At 42.7% G+C, this 19,301-nt stretch overlaps 1 protein-coding gene across 1 annotated transcript; it reads right to left on the bottom strand.

The window, feature by feature from the left end:
- Positions 1-887: 887 nt before the first annotated feature.
- LOC124282071 (allatostatin-A receptor-like) lies at positions 888-17,946 on the bottom strand. The gene is made up of 2 exons (XM_046718040.1): positions 17,857-17,946; positions 888-2,477 (listed from the first exon to the last, which is right to left on the bottom strand). Exon 2 carries the CDS (start codon positions 2,433-2,435, stop codon positions 1,314-1,316), a length of 1,122 nt encoding a protein of 373 aa, XP_046573996.1. The 5' UTR covers positions 2,436-2,477; positions 17,857-17,946; the 3' UTR covers positions 888-1,313.
- Between the last annotated feature and the right edge of the window lie 1,355 nt (positions 17,947-19,301).

Raw genomic sequence — 19,301 nt, 5'->3', positions numbered from 1 at the left:
AAACTTTGTTTTGACATGATCCCCAAATTTATTCCCAAACTGCCATTGTTGCGCTAATGGCGAGGGTAAAATGTTGCGCCAGGTCGACTTGCTAGTTTTTATGTACTTCATAAAAATATTTAGTCGATCTGTTTTTAGTGAATGTGTAAAACGACTATATAGACATTCTATGAAATGCCTAAGTGAATCAAACTTAACATATATACGCATGCAATGAAAGTTTTGTGAATACAACGACAATGTTGTCTCTCTCACATCAAAGAACTTCAAACAATAATGAAATTCAATGACAGCCAATCTCAAGTTAAGTTTATTTTTTCAAATATTTCTCCCGACCAAAGGACGGTATTAATCATTTAATAGACTGTCCTTAAGAAAAATAGACCGTCAAGGACGGTGGGGCGGGCTATATTCTATACACTGGATAGTCTGCATTAGTACACATACATAAACACAACTTTTAAAAAAGGTCATTGGGCAAGAAAACAGTGATTAATCTATGAACGTACTATCGGTTAATCCCTTGACATGTTATTCTATTCTTCTCTTGCTGCGCTGCATTTGCCACATAGGAAATGGACATTAGGTTGCACAATTACCCCAGATAGAGGTAAATGATAAGTGGTTTTAGGCACTGTGATTTATGTTAACACTAATTATGCCTGCTATAAAATCATCAACTGAACAGTAAGTGAATGATGACAATTAGTGAGTGAGTGAGTTTAGGTTCAGGCCGCACTCAGCACTATTCCAGCTACATTGCGGCGGTCTGTAAATAATGTCTGGACCAGACATTCCAGTGATCAACGGAATAAGTATCGATCTACGCAATTGGGATACGGTGACATGTGTCAACCAAGTCAGCGATCCTGACCACCCGATCCCGTTAGTCGCGTCTTACGACAAGCATGGGTTACTGAAGACCAATTCTAACCCGGATATTCACGGGTCAGGATGACAATTAAAACAGGTGTTGATGTAGGTTTCGCATTTGTCCAACCACGTACAGGCGACAACAATTCAAGAACATGTTTTGATGTATAATACATGATATTTTAAAGTTTAGAACAGTGTGAACTCAATAATATCCCAATTAAGTTTTAAGTGTCTTTAATTAAGTGTATGAGGAAGATCTATTCACACTGCCTCGTAAAAAGGATTGTGCAACCGCAGTATATGTTTCTCTCTGTAATAGACACAAGGTAATATTTATTTTCGGACTGTGGCATGTTACTTAACAGGTACACAGACCTACATATAGAGTCATACGTATGTCTGAGTTGCACAAAGAAGCAAAATCCAGCTATGTGTTGTCACACGTTATTCAAAGTTGTACTTGTGATACAAGTGCTTTCGGGATCCTTTTCTCGTGGATGTAAATCCATTCCGTAATCCATTATCCGCGTTACCTGGAAACAACAGATAAACTTTCGAAAACTTCTTTTAAAGTTTTCAGACAAAAATGCGTAAAGAAATGGGTTTACACAGCTGTTCATATAAGCCAGACAGTTAGCAGCCATTTCTAGTCCAACGAACCCCATGTCGTGTGGGTAATGGCCAAATGCACGTATTATAAGAATAATCTGAATTGGTAGCCAACAAAGTGCGAAAGAGGCAATAACGATAATAACCATTCTAGTAACTCGCTTTTTAGCCCGAAAACTCTCCGCACATTGGTCGTCTCCAGGAACAACCCCACACAGAAGTCGATTGACCATAAGGCCATACATGAGACAGATTGCGCAGAGAGGAATCACGTATCCGAAGGCAAGGAAGCAGGAGAAGAACACCTTGCCAACTCTGGGATCATGTATATTTGCCACGTTGAGGCATGCGGATCTGTTTTCAAACCTGTGTGTGTAGGTAAATTCACCATACTGGAAGAGGATTGGAATGTTGCCTAAGAGAATCCCTCCCCAGGTTACTACAACGGCCAGCCACGTGTTCCTCTCGGTCCTGTATCGCATTGACCTGATGACATGGACTACTGATAGGTACCTATCAAGAGACAGGAGGACAAGAGTGTAGACGCTGGCGAGGGCACTAACGTAAGCCATGAACCGTGTCAGCTTGCACCACGCATTTCCAAATGGCCAGACAGGCAAGGCATATTCAGCTGCTGTGAATGGCACATAGAAGATGATGAAGAGGAGATCTGCAAAAGCCAAACTGAGGATGAGGATATTGGTTGTATTCCTCATTTTCTTGTCGAACAGGACCACGAGGATGACCAGGAGGTTCCCAATTAGTCCCAGGATGAATACTACCCCAAATATAACTGGTACGATGATGCTGGCCAGTCTTTCAAATTCGTACAAAGGTGATAATTCGTTATTTTTGCAATCAATGCAGACAGCATTCTGACTGACGTTGGACGGAGTGACAGTTGCCAGCTCCAAGAGTTCAATCTCTAGCTCAGCCAAACCTCTCGACATAATGTTTCTTGTTCGGTTCCAGCAGGTACGCTATACAATCATCTGAAATGGAAACAGAAATAGGTTCAATCAATCAATCAATCATTGTTTAGTAAACTATAAATATCTTCCAAGACTAATTTAAAGACGATGTGAACATCACTCATAGCAACGTAAAGGACACATGATGTCCCTTCGCAACATTTGTGACAAACGACACAAACTGAGAGCCCTCAAAGTGTTGTAAATAACCTTTCCGAATACTGTCTACCAGGAAGTAGAAATATCACACAGCTGAACCTTTCATAATGCGATAATCCAGACGGAGTAGATGCCTTTTCATATTTATACACGTAATTCATTCTCATGCTGTTGCAATATGGCGGAAATACATGATAACAAAACGGCAGTACAAAACACACCGTTCGTTAGAAACCATCACCAAGCTATAACACCACCCTGAGGATATGGCTGAAAATCTGGCAAAGATTGCCTTTAGTTATCAACCTTCCTTTCACTCCAATAAACATACTACATTCAATGAAAGTGGGGAAGTAAACATTGTATACAGAGGGTGCAAATGCCGCTTTCAGCAGTGTATGAAATAAGGCTCGTCCGACCGACTGAAACGGGCTAGATTTCCGAGGAAGGTCAAAAGCCAGCAAGTCAGCCAGATGGTCTGGTACATTTTTCAGATATTCCATACATCTGAGTAAATTCAACATATCTTGGTGTCTGGTTTGGTCTGGTTAAATTCCATCTGATGTCTTGCTGACTTTCTGACTTATTTCATACTCTGCTTTCTGGCCTCTGTTATGTGCAGGCAACGTCTGAACGCGTCAGCAAATGACAAAATGAGAAAGGGGCTAAATACGTTAGGCCCTGTGTAAAAGCAATGAAAATCATATTATTGTTTCAAATGGGTGTACGTCCGTAGGGAGGTTCCTGGAAAAGCAGTGGACATGAATCGATGTGTCCGGCCACCTGATGGACACAATTATGCACAGTTCATTGGTCAAGGCTTCACGCCTAAACCCCAGTCTTGAATGTTCCCCAGACTGTCCTTATCTGCTGTAGCTGTCGAGCACCAGTAATATCTAAGGGGGGTAGTCAAAGGATTGGGTATTTAATGTGGAGCAGTACACTCGACACTAAGCGGGACGGGGCTGTAGATTACACTATGGAAGCGCCGGAGGTGGGACAATCATGGTCCTTGGATGGGTGACCGTGTTTGACAGCTTGACTCCTGAGAATTTCTAGGACTTCAGTCCTGCCCCACAACGAAGCACATGTGATACACGTGGTCTCACCTGGGGCAAGTGAGCTTGTTCAAAATTGCTCCTGTTCACCCAGCAGAAAATGGGTACCCGGTGGGATAGGTCATGTGACAAATAAACTTCACAGGCAGTTTGGGTAATCTGGGGTAATAATGTAAATCTGTAGCGCTGGCGTGGAGTTTAGCGAATTACAAATGGACTCAATATTATTTTCTGTATTTAGTTACACGCTTTAGATTTTCACGTTGACAATTTTTCCTACAGCCAAATCTTTGAGCAACGATATATATTTGGATGACTGTGAACAAACGCCTCCACTTGGGATTGCAGAGAAATTGAAGCACTACTGACCATATGACCAGGTGTTCCTCTCATGGCAGGATTCGATGTGCGGGTCAGTAATACCTGGTATGGATTAACACACTATCTTTTCTCGTGGGCTTTCTTAAATAGCTAGTTTTGAGTCTGTAAATGTGATCATTGTTGTCTGCACGATCGCTAAATGTAGGAATGTATTAACGTAAAGGCGACATGTCAAGATTAACAGTTTAGTTCGTTGCCTTGTTCCGCTCGGTAATGGAATACTTGGCAACGAGAAAGCTGATAAATTGGCAAAATCTGCATCAGATTTTGATGGATCAGAACTGGAGGAGTCAATATTACCTTCTACTGATGAATTATGCACAGTCAGTCAGGTCAATGCTCAAACAAAATAGCAAGAGAGATGGGCTAGATCCTTAAAAGGACGCCATCTGTATGGCATCCAGTCTTTTCTTGCTAAATCACGCGTAAACGGAAAGGGTGTTAAGAGGTTCTTTAACCAGACTTCTTCTTGATTTTGACATTGGTGGGTCATATTTTGTACATACATTTTTAGGGGTCATTCATTAAACATGCTTCTCCATAAAATCATCTTCATATTATTCATTATGAACCCCTAAAGATAACCTGCGATCTGTTCAGAGTGTAATCAGCTAGATAACGTGGCGCATTATTTACTGCATTGCAAACAATATGTAAATCAACATAAGGCAATGGTGGCATCACAACTATCGATATTGGCCCTTATTGGCTGGACTATTATGTTCAAAGAATATCGTTCGCCATGAAGTACAGAATGCAATTCTTGCTTATATACTCTCCCAAAAAAGAAACGCATCATGAAAATAGCAATTTAATGTAGCAATGAACTAAAACGTGATTCATTTTACAAAAGGTTTTGCTCTGTTTATGAGTCCTATGGTGTTTATGTTTTGAAACATCACAACAAAACGCACCATCCGTAAAATACCCGTATTTAACAGCATGATTTTCAATTTCGGCATGTAGTGTCACAGAATACACAATTCACATGCAATGCACGTGAAAGTTGGGGATCAGATAGTCTCAATGATGGGTATAAAAGGTTGATCGCCGTCTGTCGATTATTCACTGTATTTGGAATATTGTTGACGAACGCAAAATGCCACGTCTAAGTGAAGCCAACCGTCATATCGCCATTGGTTTGCTTGAAGCTGGCCAGTCTCAACGTGCAGTTGCCCGACGCATGAATGTTCACCAAAGCACCATTTCACGGCTCTGGGAGAGATATCGCCGGCAGAATGCGGTAGCAGATGCCCCTCGTAGTGGGCGACCTCGAGCGACCACTGCGGCGCAGGATCGCTACATCCGGGTACATCACCTGCGTCATCGAAAAGCTACGGCGACCAGTACCGCCCGACAAATAACCAGATTGAGGAGGCTTTCTGCGCAGACCGTCAGGAACAGGTTGAGAGATGATGGTTTACGTGCCAGAAGACCTTATTTTGGCCCTGTGCTTCGACAACAACATCGTCGACATCGAGTTCAATGGTGCACCAACGTTCAGGCCTGGAACCTACCGAATTGGCGTAGAATCTGGTTCAGTGATGAATCACGATTTCTATTGAAACGACGCGATGGAAGAATGCGGGTGTACAGACGTCGACGTGAACGTTTCGCCGACGCTTGCGTTCCCCAGGTGGACAGATTCGGCCGGGAGTGTTATGATGTGGGGAGAGATCACCTGCCGTAGGAGAAGTGATTTGGTGATGATCCAGGGCAACCTGACAGCCCTCAACGGTACTGTGACGAAATCCTACGCCCACACCTCCTTCCAATCATTGATCGCCAGAGGGAGTTGTTTCAACAGGACAATGCCAGGCCCCACACAGCACGTCACACTAGAGACTTCCTCCAGAACCACAACATCAATGTGCCCCCTGGCCCTCAAGATCACCGGACTTAAACCCGATCGAACATCTGTGGGATGCCCTGACAGACGGGTGCGACGCCGTAACCCTCAGCCCCAGACACTTCAGCAACTCGCACAGGCACTACAGGCAGAGTGGGCTGCGATTGGGCAACACGAGATTCTGAGACTTATTCGTTCGATGCCGAGGCGATGCCGTGCAGTTCTGATGCCCACGGTGGTCACACGAGGTATTGACTTCAGCGCCACCACACGTCTCCATGTGACACTCAAACTGACTTTCCTCGAGTTGGTGCCAAAGACGGATAAGTCTGCATTCCCAGTGTGCAATTTCGCTATATTTCATTGACTCATAAAGCCTACAAGATGTTTCAAAATAAACATAAAAATACAGTTGAAATTCTATATGCGTTTCTTTTTTGGAGAGTATATTATAGAGTTGCCCGAACACCTATTTAACTTTAAATGATCAATCAATCCCACCAAGGAAGGTGTCTTCCTGCTTAGACACCGCAAACTCACAACATTTAACAGTCAAGTATTTACTAGATTTGTTCGCCCCATACACCATACAGAAATAGACTCTACCGATTGTTGCACGTGCCGTGCGCTTTTCTCGTGTCACCAATGATTTCGCAGCTATTTCTTTCAAATTGGCAATGTGCATTTGCTTACTCATCAATATACCATTGCACATATCTATTTAATATAAAAATGCACCTGCAAGCATATATCAAAATACCAATTGCCTGTAATAATAACAACGTTTGTAAAATATGACAATTCTCTCCTGCAATGTTTGCTCGATGGATTTTGTCGGTCAGGAGAACAATCATCGAAAATTACGACGTGTTTAACTGAATTGTAAAATGTCAATGTAATTTGGCAGGTGGTCCAAAGGTTAGAGGGAAATGCTTATCAGGGAAGTAGTATAGGGAATGGGGGAGAAAAAGACGTATAAGTACACCTTGCTTAGAAGCTTCCATACGGGCTAATTCTGCTACCAGCCTAGTAAAAATGAGTGGTTGCACAAAACTTCGACAAGACCACTTGCGGCTCCCAACGCAAGTGCATTCCCAATTAGAGCTATGTGGGCGCATGGATATAGAAACATGCCAGGAACCAAGCTCTCGCGCGAAGTCTATACCGAGATCTGATCAGGTCGTTTGTCCCTTTGGGAAGTGAAGAGGAAGTACCACATATCGCATATTGCTAGAAGTTTGCTTAGCAATGCTTAGCAAAAACAAGCAAACTTCTAGGTTCTGCCTAGTGTGTACTTAGTTTGCCTAGTCTGTCTAGGTTCTGCCTAGTGTGTACTTAGTTTGCCTAGTCTGTCTAGGTTCTGCCTAGTTTTCCCATATAGACAATGGTGTAGATATATAGTACAAACACAATGCCTCCAAAAAGACAACTATCGCAAGACCAAGTGGAAGAGATTCGCAAGATGCGTGGACAAATCTCTGCACAAGAAACGAAACAACGCTTTGGAATCGGTTCCAATCGACTACGCAAAATATGGAATACAGAAGAAGATATGCAAATACCCACAAAGCCCATTTCCTCCTCCCCTGCTCCAAACGCGACCTCAGGCACATCTGTATTGCCAACCGCAGAACCGTCTACCCAACCCTCTCTTGCCCGCCGGCGGGATAGCTCCGACCTCAAGTACAACCGTATTGCCTGCTGCAGAACCGTCGAATGCGCCCACTGTCCAGGACTTCTACGACCGCTTGGGGAGGCTCGAGGCTCGTGTGGAACAAAACGTGACGATGTTGTCGGCTGGTGTGGATCAAACTGGGACGATGTTGTCGGCTTGTGCGGAGCAAACCACGAATTTGTTGGTGGACATCCTGTCTAGGCTAGACAAGGATGACGATGACTACAAACTCCTGGAGGAAATAGAAAGCTTCGAGGAGGAACAAGAAGAGACCCGTCTGGGTATCGAGAAGGTGCGGCAGATGGTACAATCGGCTCAAAGGTTGACCTACCTTTCGATAGCTGCCTTGTTTCTCTGGAAGGTAGTCCACAAGACCTGGAAGCACAGCAAACCAGTTTCCCCCTTCGTGCACCCCTTACACACACCGGCCGATGAGAAGGTAGAAACACCCCAGACCAAACGTGGGGATCCCTTCCACATGGAGTAGAGATGTGTGGAATGCAGCCTATACGAACCATGCGTTGTTTTTTCCCCTCACCCAGGTATGCACACCGGTCCATGTCAGAGAAGGAGTAGTACTCTCCCTAGCCGTGCGGTGCCTGGAATGTCCTCCACAGCACCCCGGTCCATGTTGAAGTAGGAGTAGTACTCTCCCTAGCCCTGCGGTGCTTGGAAGGACCCATAGAACCTATTCTCGCCTAAGGTCTGGAAGCAGCAACTCGACTTCTCTATCGTCTTTCTTTTTCGATATGGGTGAGCGGCAGATTTTACCGAGCCTGCACAGAAACGGTTCCCGCACCAACCGTAGGCATTCTATTCCACCGACAACCCGAATCGTTTCTCGTATCTTGTAGCCGTAGACTGGAATCGTTTTGCCAGTCGGTGAATCGAGTAGCAGCAACAGCCTGTTCTTCCCTTCGTATCTCGCTACGGCAAACTTTTTGCACGTGTAGACTCCTTCTGGGAGTTTGACGCTTTTGGTGTTCGCTGCATGGAGGGGGTGCCACTTCCATATCCTTGGACACCCCATAGTTGAGCAATGGGGTATGCCAAATATTGCCCCGTCCCTGTGGTACCTCTGCTTCCCCCGATAGCTGCCGGATGATACAAGACTCCTTGCACGGACAATGGTCCACCAATTTACTGATAGGAGTGCGTACCGTATGCTCCAAAAAGCGCAGGCTCTGTCGTACAGGTTCTCTACATTCATGAAACAGCTATCGACCATGATTTCTTCTGGAACCTCGAGTGGAAGTCGCTCCTGGGGTGTGTAGTCTATCGCTTTCTTTCCCCAGAGAACGTTTTTCTTGCTGTCGACACAGTGGTCGATGGCGCCGCACTTGCACGTAGAGTTGTCGGGTCCGAAGAGAGCAGGTAGTTCCGATAGAGCGGCGAGGCAGTCGGTGCATCGGTTGTGTCTGTCCTTAGGTCCCGGATAGCAGTCGTCGGCGAGAATGATTCGGAGTTTGCCCACCGAGTGTCGAAATTGGTGGGGTGGGTACATGTAGACGAAATCGATTATTTTGCCGGCTTCTACTAGTGGGCGAAGGCACAGCAAATAGAGTTCGAGAAACTGGTGAGGGATCTGGTAGCGCTCGTAGAAGGTGTGCCCCGATTGCTCCAGGATTTGTTTCTCTCGGCCCGAAAGCAATACGTGGGGACACTTCTCCAGCAGACCCTCGAAGACTTCGGCCATGTCGGGAGTTGTCGTCGTCTGTGGCTCGGGGTCTATACCACCTCGGATTCATGTATATCTGGCTTGTGATATGTGGTACTTCCTCTTCGCTTCCCGAAGGGACAAACGACCCGATCGGATCTCGGTATAGGCTTCACGCGATAGCTTGGTTCCTGGCATGTTTCTATATGCATGCACCCACATAGCTCTAATTGGGAGTGCACTTGCGTTGGGAGCCGCCAAAAGTGGTCTTGTCGACGTTTTGTGCAACCACTCATTTTTACTAGGCTGGTAGCAGAATTAGCCCGTATGGAAGCTTCTAAGCAAGGTGTACCTATACGTCTTTTTCTCCCCTTTCCCTATACTACTCAGGGAAAATGTGGGCCATCAGCCCTGTGTACAAAATGGTCCATATACAGTGTTACATTACAAAGTACTTATACAAGTACATCAAGGCGCTGATTTGAGGCATGGAAGATATAACGGCCCATATACGGCGATACATAGCTTTACAATGTACTTACAGCTTGTTCAGCTTGGGGGTAGCCTAATGGTTAAAGCGTTGGCTCGTCACGCCGAAGACCCGGGTTCGAATCCCCACATGGGCACAATGTGTGAAGCCCATTTCTGGTGTCCCCCGCCGTGATGTTGCTGGAATATTGCTAAAAGCGGCGTAAAACCAAACTCAGTCAGTCAGTTGTTCAGCTTGACCTGAGCTACTCTACATATGCATGACCCGGGAGGTCAAATGGAAGGTCAAGTAAACTTCATTAAATAGGGGAGCAGAGAATGTTATTAATGTTGCGTTCGTGCGAAGCGCATGCATGGATTCGTTACAGAAGCTGTCGCGGAAAACAACACTTTTGAACAAAACAATCATTTCATGTATTAATTGAATTGCTTATACAGTCATATGCTATCTATTTTTGTTTGCTTACTTTACAAAGTACAGACGTCAATTACTTTCACAATCCGATTTTCTCTCGCTATCACTCTCTACACCCAGTTCAGTTATCACTTTATCTATTTCATGTTCAACTGCAATACTTCTGTCCCAGTAGTTAGGACATTCCTGTTGATTTCTCGACACTGTGATGTGAAACAGCGACCTGGTCTCGGCTGCTCGGACATGTTGACAATCAACTGACAAAGGTGCACCCTTGTAATAGACCCAACCAGTTTTGGACACGGTCATTACATTAGTATTCACTTTATTCAAGAAATTGTATACAAATCAGTCCTTATACAGTGATATAATTTTACATACTTATACAAGTATACTCCTCAGAAAGGTAGTCTCAAAATTTCATGTATTGACAAATCATGGAATGATGCAATAGATTAAATATGTATAAACGATGACAATGAAATGGTATTGAGCAATAATAGACTTACAAATCATCAAAAGCATGTACCCGCGAAACAGTCGTGCAAAATGTGCTGCATTGATGGAGCAAAATGTTAACATTAAGGTTCAAGTCAGTTTTGGACAGTGAAGCAGTGTTCAGTAACGCGTATGACCACCATGAGCACAAATGCAAGCTTCTACACGTCTTTTGCATTGACCAAATGAGCCTTTAAAGTTGCTGTTGTGGAATGTTCTGCCATTCTCTGTAACGCCTGCTCAAGGTCATCCAGAGTCTGGGGTGCACATGGAGACCGTAAACACGACTTCCAATAATGTCCCAAGCATGTTCAATGGGATTAAGATCAAGGACCTTGCAGGCCAGTCCATATGTGTGATGTTGTTGATCTAAAACAACATCGTTAACAACTCATTCTCGGCCATTATCATCCATGGACGGGCATTATCACCCATTAAAATGAAGTTAGGACCCGCTTGTTGTGCCAGAGGAATGATTACAGGTAGGTTTACAATGATCAGGGTGCATGTGTGAAGAGTGGTGCACATTCATCCCACACATTTTGCATGTTGTTTCTGAGTGTGGTTGTGTTCGGGTTATGTTGTCAATGTTATCAGATAAATTAATTTGACAGTCACTAAAGGTTATGTATTCTTTGAATATTTACCTTTCAGTAACATGTCGGCAAAAATTGCTATCGAAATTGATAAAGATATTACACTGAAAATACTTGTTGCTTATTTTTTTGTGAGGAGTATACATCAAGGCCTGGAAGATATAACGGTCTATATACGGTGATACATATATTTGACAAGGTACTTTTACCTGTACATCAGTGATGTGGGCCATCAGCCCTGTGTACAACATGGTCCATATACAGTGATGCATTATAAAGTTACTACTGTACTTATACAATTACAGCAAGGCGGAGATGTGAGGCATGGACCATATACCAGTCCATGTACAGTGTTATATAATTTTACAAGGAACTTATAGAAGAGGTACCCGTGAAGGTCTGGGTTAGTATATTGCTCTTCAGTAACCCATGCTTGTCGTAAGAGGCGACTAACGGGATCGGGTGGTCAGGCTCGCTGACTTGGTTGACACATGTCATCGGTTCTCAATTGCGCAGATTGATGCTCATGCTGTTGATCACTGGATTGTCTGGTCTAGACTCGATTATTTACAGACCGCCGCTATATAGCTGGAAAATTGCTGAGTGCGGCGTAAAACTTAACTCACTCACTCACTATACAAGAGCTTTATAGCGGAGATTTGAGGCATGCTGGCGGTGTGGATTTAGCGCAATACAAAATGGACTAATTATTATTATTATACCGTGGTCACATCCCAACTCTGTACCTGAAGCAAAATCATTAATAAACAAACTGAACACTAATGGGCTTAGAATACAACCCAAGTCTATTGTCCACCTCGATGTACCGCTTCTTTCTTGGTGGTGGCCTGGCACTAGTTCAGAGCTGCAAAACAGACAACTCTTCGGTGTTGACTGTAGCACAACCATCCTTCTGCGCACACGTCAAGTGGATAGAAGTTGCTCTCCTTGTCTTGATACCAAATCTACTACCTAAACATCAACTAAATCTATGTCAGCAACAATCACAAATGCATACCATATACATGTGTCCAGTTAATAATAATTCACTATTATTATATCCATTCGATATAATTGAATGCTTATTGGTGTTATATCTTGAGTCTGTGAACACTTGCCAACCAGCTAATTAGTGAGCAGTGGGTAACTCACACCTGCAAGCTGTTAAAGATGGTTGCCGAAATCAGCAGGGTGTATGTGAACGTGTATGCTAGGTTGTGACCTTGTGTTATCTTGTGTATATCAGTCTCATGGAGACACAATACGGCCATGTTCAACGCGTACTGCAGTTGCCTTACTAAGAATAGCCCCAAGATTGTTCTACGTTCCATGAAACGTAGTCCCCTTAGGGATCCACAGCTGAATAACGATACAAAAATACGACGCTGTGACATATCATGATAACTACACTGACAGTGTGATACATCATGATAACTATACTAACAGTGTGATACATCATGATAACAACACTGACAGTGTGATACATCATGATAACTATACTGACAGTGTGATACATCATGACAACTACACTGACAGTGTGATACATCATGATAACTATACTGACAGTGTGATACATCATGATAACTATACTGACAGTGTGATGATGATAACTACATACTGACAGTGTGATACATCATGATAACTATACTGACAGTGTGATACATCATGATAACTACACTGACAGTGTGATACATCATGATAACTACACTGACAGTGTGATACATCATGATAACTACACTGACAGTGTGATACATCATGATAACTACACTGACAGTGTGATACATCATGATAACTACTTGACAGTGTGATACATCATGATAACTATACTGACAGTGTGATACATCATGATAACTACACTGACAGTGTGATACATCATGATAACTACACTGACAGTGTGATACATCATGATAACTACACTGACAGGTGTGATACATCATGATAACTGACAGTGTGATACATCATGATAACTACACTGACAGTGTGATACATCATGATAACTACACTGACAGTGTGATACATCATAATAACTACACTGACAGTGTGATACATCATAATAACTACACTGACAGTGTGATACATCATGATAACTACACTGACAGTGTGATACATCATGATAACTACACTGACAGTGTGATACATCATGATAACTACACTGACAGTGTGATACATCATGATAACTACACTGACAGTGTGATACATCATAATAACTATACTGACAGTGTGATACATCATGATAACTACACTGACAGTGTGATACATCATGATAACTACACTGACAGTGTGATACATCATGATAACTACACTGACAGTGTGATACATCATGATAACTACACTGACAGTGTGATACATCATGATAACTACACTGACAGTGTGATACATCATGATAACTACACTGACAGTGTGATACATCATGATAACTACACTGACAGTGTGATACATCATAATAACTACACTGACAGTGTGATACATCATAATAACTACACTGACAGTGTGATACATCATAATAACTACACTGACAGTGTGATACATCGTGATAACTACACTGACAGTGTGATACATCATGATAACTACACTGACAGTGTGATACATCATAATAACTACACTGACAGTGTGATACATCATGACAATGACCCCTACAGTATGATATGTTTTGATAACTACGCTAACCAAGCCATGACCCACATTTGACTGGGCAATTCGAGAGCGTGTTTTTGTTGACTTAATGGTGTAGATGTGTTGATGTTCAGTGAGAATGAATGCTTTGCTGCATTGGTTACAGAGATAACAATTATTACAAACAGTATATTTATATTTAATCATTAAATCAACTCCGAGACTATTGAAATACACAGCAATATATTTGCTGAGCGAGATACAGCCACCCCAGAGTTTCCCTGGGACGTTATTTACATACTGAATCCATATTGTACTTAATGCCACTTATAGCAGACAAGCAGATGTGGATACAGAATCCACACAGGAGACCCAAACCCGGAATTATAGATACCTAACTTGACAGATCGATCGTTTTCTTATGAAGCAGTTACACGAGTTCCACAACCTAAGTTTTCCATGAATGGCGTTAGACCATTTCAGTTACCCTATTTTGACACTGACTTCGTTGTCGACATGTCTCTTTTTATGCTTATGAGGGCAGAGGTGGTGAGGTATTGAAGCGTATTAGGGTCACATATCATCTCCTAATTAGGACTGAATATCTCCTAATTAGGACTGAATATCTCCTAATTAGGACTGAATATCTCCTAATTAGGACTGAATATCTCCTAATCAGGATTTAGTATCTCCTAATTTGGACTTAAGGATCTTATAAATACTATTGAAAAAAAGTCTTGGATGAAGTCATGGATGAAGCATACGAATATGTTTGATGTTGCGATTGCACTATTCAGAAATTATGTCTTGTTTGGCCCATTTAAATGGCATCATTATCAGCATGAAGACTTTGAAAAGGAAGTCAAAACGACTGAATCTGTTTAGGCGAAGACATAATAGTGATATTGTAGAAGTTGCTATGTTCGTAGTGAAAGAGGTAGGAGAATCAGGACAAATGTGTGGTTACAAGCTTATGCATCTGAAATGCATACAGGAGGGATTCGTTGTCAGTCACGACACGGTGCGTCATTTGCTGCAGTAATTTTCTCGACTTCCTTGGCAGGCAGTATGCCTCGCCACATAAATCTCCTTAGGAAAGGTGGTCTGACAAACTTTTGAACTGTTCGTTCTTGTGTAGCTTTAGGTAAATGGGGTATGTTATACACACATGTGATCCAATACATTCATATTTAGACATGTTCTCGTTCTCAGTATTTATGCAATGGCTAAATCTCAGTACAATCGTCAGTGGTTGAAGGGACGGTATACATCCAACTAGGACCCATGCAGGCAGCAAAAGTACTGTAAGTTCCCATGGTCCCTGGTATGGTGATTTACCTTCAGTTGTTGGCGATCTATAGCCCATTTGTATGATGTGTTGTTGTTTATTATCTCTTCTTTTAAATGTTATCAGTTAGTTTTAACTTATAACTGTGATAATCTAGTTATTCTACTGTCCTTATGTAGTTAGTCTTTAGATTCAAATTTTCGTCACGATATGAAATATTGCCGATGTCACGCTAAATGTTAACTCACTTACTCACTCATTCTCATAAGTTCAAAGTCTACCAGTGATGCTTAACACAGTACTAAAACTAGACGCAGATAGGAAAACCGCCACTGGGGGAATATAGGGTAGACACTCGTGTCAGTCAGTACATGAGTGAGTGAGTATAGTTTTACGCCGCTTTTAACAATATTCCCACACTATCATGGCGGCGGGGGACACCAGAAATGGGTTTCACACATTGCTTCCATGTGTATAATCGTACCCGGGTCCTTGGTGTGACGAGCGAATGCTTTAACCACTAGGTTACCCCACCGCCCCAGTCGGTACTTAAACATGACAGTACACGTTGTAGCTGATGGCCACGTTGGTGCTGTTGGGTGCCATCAACGCCGTCACAACAACACAGGTACAAAGCGAAATAATGATGTTATACCGGACATCGACTCTGTTATAAAATAACGACACCGGCAGCTAAAGGAGCCATGTTACAGATTATGTATACGAAACTCACAAGCTGTTGAATTGTGCAAATAGTAAATATTCAATGTAACTGTCACTCCGTAATGGCGACCCTGTACTTATACGATTGGAATAAAGTAACTGTGCATTATTTGATGTTATGCCATATTTCAGTGCAAAAATATATTGACATGATTTGTGGTATTTTCCTTAATCACTGATTAACTGTTGACAGGATAATATCAAACTCAGTATGATTTGACACAAAGCATCGTGACACACCCTTGAAGACATGTGGTGTCTAAACTGCGTTTATTAATTTAGTGCCGTGTGTGTCCACTGCGTTGATGCAGGCTTGACACCGACGACACATAGGCGTGACTAAGCGATTGAAGAAAGCTTGGGGAACGTGCCATGTCTGAACCAACGCTTGTCCCAAGTCAGTTAACGTCAATGGCTGATTCTGGACTTGATGTAAACGTCTCTCCATTTCACCCCATGTGTGCTCAATAGGGGACTGGTCTGGAGAAACAACTGGCCAGGGGAGTACCGGAATGTTCTGCAAGCTCAAGAAATCTGTCAATAGACGAGCAAGATGTGGGCGGGCATTATCTTGCTGAAGAGTGAAGTTACGACTGTGTCCTTGAATGAAAGGCTGCACATGTGGTCCAATAAACTCATCCCTATAACGCAGACCTGTCCTACCATGGGATGTGAGCCCCTCCCCCCTCTACCATAACGCTGTCGCCACCAAACTGTCGACGTTGAACAACGCATGCGTCAGCATACCGTTCACCTCGCTGTCTGTGCACCCTTACCCTGCAATCTGAGCTGTCCAGATGATATCTCGACTCGTCATTGAACAACACATCACCCCAATTTGTCCTCTGTACCATAGGTGCTGTCTGCACTAGTTCAGATGTGCCTGTCGGTGACGTTGGAAAAATTGGAGGCCGTCGGGCCGGATGTTGTGCTCCCTCAGTCGGTTTCGTACAGACCTGGAACTTATTGGACGTTAGCCAGGAATGGTCTGAGCCGTCAAACTAGCAGTCCGGAATCGATTGCTTATACTGTTGTCTAGTCGACGAGACGCCACGCGGGGACGGCCGGTCCGAGGCAAATCTCTCGTGTTCCCATTATGTTGAAAACTTCTCCATATACACTTTTCGTTTTTCGATGGACACCAAATGTCTGGTCACTTCATTTTAGGCCGTTCCAGTCCCCAGCATACCCACGGCGTGGAGACGCTGATTTTCTGTAAGCCGTGGCATGACGTACGCGCGGTTTACGCTGAAATTAACATGTTTTCCACAGCATTCAGAGGCAAGAGAATAATCAACCGTTCTTCAATTTCCAATATCAGGTGTGTGAACTTCAGGTGTCAAAACGCATGAAAAAAGTGAGTAAGGTTCATTGTGCACAAAGTGCACGTGCCACGCGCAATACGTGACATCAAGTTTCATGCAAAGTGATTTGCTACATGTTTTTAGGGTTATTTTCATAACTTTTCAAATAAGTTATATTTTATGCAATGTTATATTATGTCATTTACCGTTAGTATACATCAACAGATAAATACTAATCTATAACGACCACTTTTTAACTACCATACATAACAAACAGCCTTGTAACCACGATATTGCAATCACTGTTTAGGGCACTAAACATTTACTCACAGAAAATTGGTTGTTGACCGTATATTCAGGAAACTCACATAGGGAATTGTGAATAACATGAAATACATACATGGCAGTAGCACCATTAATGGCTTGGGCACGTCTTCAGAAGGAGTCCAGACTCTATTCCTAGAAAGGCACTGAAGTGGACACCAACAGGAAAGATTAAAACGAGGAAGACCAAGAACAACATGGCCAAGGGCAATAACTTCTGAGTTAGACGAGGTGGGAACAACAGTAGGAGAAGTACAAGACAGGAACAAACGGAGAGAGTTTGTTGCAGCCCCATGCCCCAAAAGAGACAAAGAGAATTGAGTAAAGAAAAGTAAGTAAGCATCATTAATGACAGTTAATTTATAACAAACCTGAAACAGCAACAATGCGTGGTAGTCGACACTTCTCTGGGATAGTATCGAGTGTACGCCGAACAACCACGGATGTGCGAAGTCGGTAAACAGGCGGACAAACAAATGCTGACTCTGACACAGTTCGCTCAGCGAGCGTTTATGTCAGCGGGAGAAGCAGGACTAAGCCATGCCCTTTACAAAATTGCCCCGTTTGATTGGGCAAATAGTTACAAATTGTTGTAACTTCATTCTTGTACCTCCAAATCTGCAATCATTATGGCCTATTTGTCTGTCAGACACGACCATGAAACAAATATTCCCAATACAGCCCATGCAAGTTTATAATATATGGCAAGTCTAGATTACCACAGTTAATGAAGAAGGTCTGTGGGCTCCTTTGTATTATATTTTAAGAATATATCTGGGGCGGTTGGGTAGCCAAGTGGTTAAAGCGTTCGCTCGTCACGCGAAGACCCGGGTTCGATTCCCCACATGGGTACAATGTATGAAGCCTATTTCTGGTGTCACCCGCCGTGATTGCTGGAATATTGCTAAAGCGGCGTAAAACTAAACTCACTCACTAAGAATGTAGTTTAGGAACCGTTGTTTTTCTGTAAAATATATTTCAGAGATCAAATGTTAGTCTACATAGACTTTGTACCACATGACTACTGCCCTGTAAATACAAACACGCAACTGCAACCCTTTGATTACTGCCCTGTCATTACAACCATGTAAGTGCTCCCATGTGACCGTATCCTTCAACCTCCACTGTGTAATTTCAACTCTGTAACTGCTATTCTCACTCAACTCTGTAACTGCTATTCTCACTCAACTCTGTAACTTCTGCACTGTAAATACAACAATGTAACTACAGCCACGTAGCTACAACTATGCAATTAAAACGATTGTAACAATTAATTGTTACAATACCTTTGTAATTACAACCATGTAACTATTGCACAGTAACTACAACTTTACAACTTCAACCCAACTACAACTATGTAACTACAGCCTTGTTACAATTACAACCATGTAAAACTAACACTATCATTTTATGAAGAACCTAACCACTACTATGTGACTAAGACTATGTAACAACAACCTAACTACGACCATATAACTACAAGTTTGCATGAACAACAAAACTACAACTATGTACCTACAATTATGTAACAAGTCAAAACATTGATTAGTCAAACAGTCTCGTTTCCTGTTGATTGGGTTCCGTCCTATTGCGCAACTTAGTACAGTAACAAGTCCAGAATTTTGAGACCAATTCATTTAACTGGATACATGAATATTAATCAGTATTATTTGATACATCTAAGCACTTGTATATTGCAACACTATGCTCCTTCTAATCCGAGCTCTGACAAACGGAAACCTGGAAATCGTGGAAATCTCAAAACGAGGCTTTGCCGCTAGAAAAGTTTGGCGGTCTGGTACGGACTTGATATTAT

The sequence above is a fragment of the Haliotis rubra genome, unplaced genomic scaffold, assembly GCF_003918875.1.
Source record: "Haliotis rubra isolate DU_JTF1 unplaced genomic scaffold, ASM391887v1 Scf292, whole genome shotgun sequence".
NCBI lineage: Eukaryota > Metazoa > Mollusca > Gastropoda > Lepetellida > Haliotidae > Haliotis > Haliotis rubra.
Note: the sequence above shows the minus strand (reverse complement) of the source record. Positions and strands in the feature narration are given on the sequence as shown.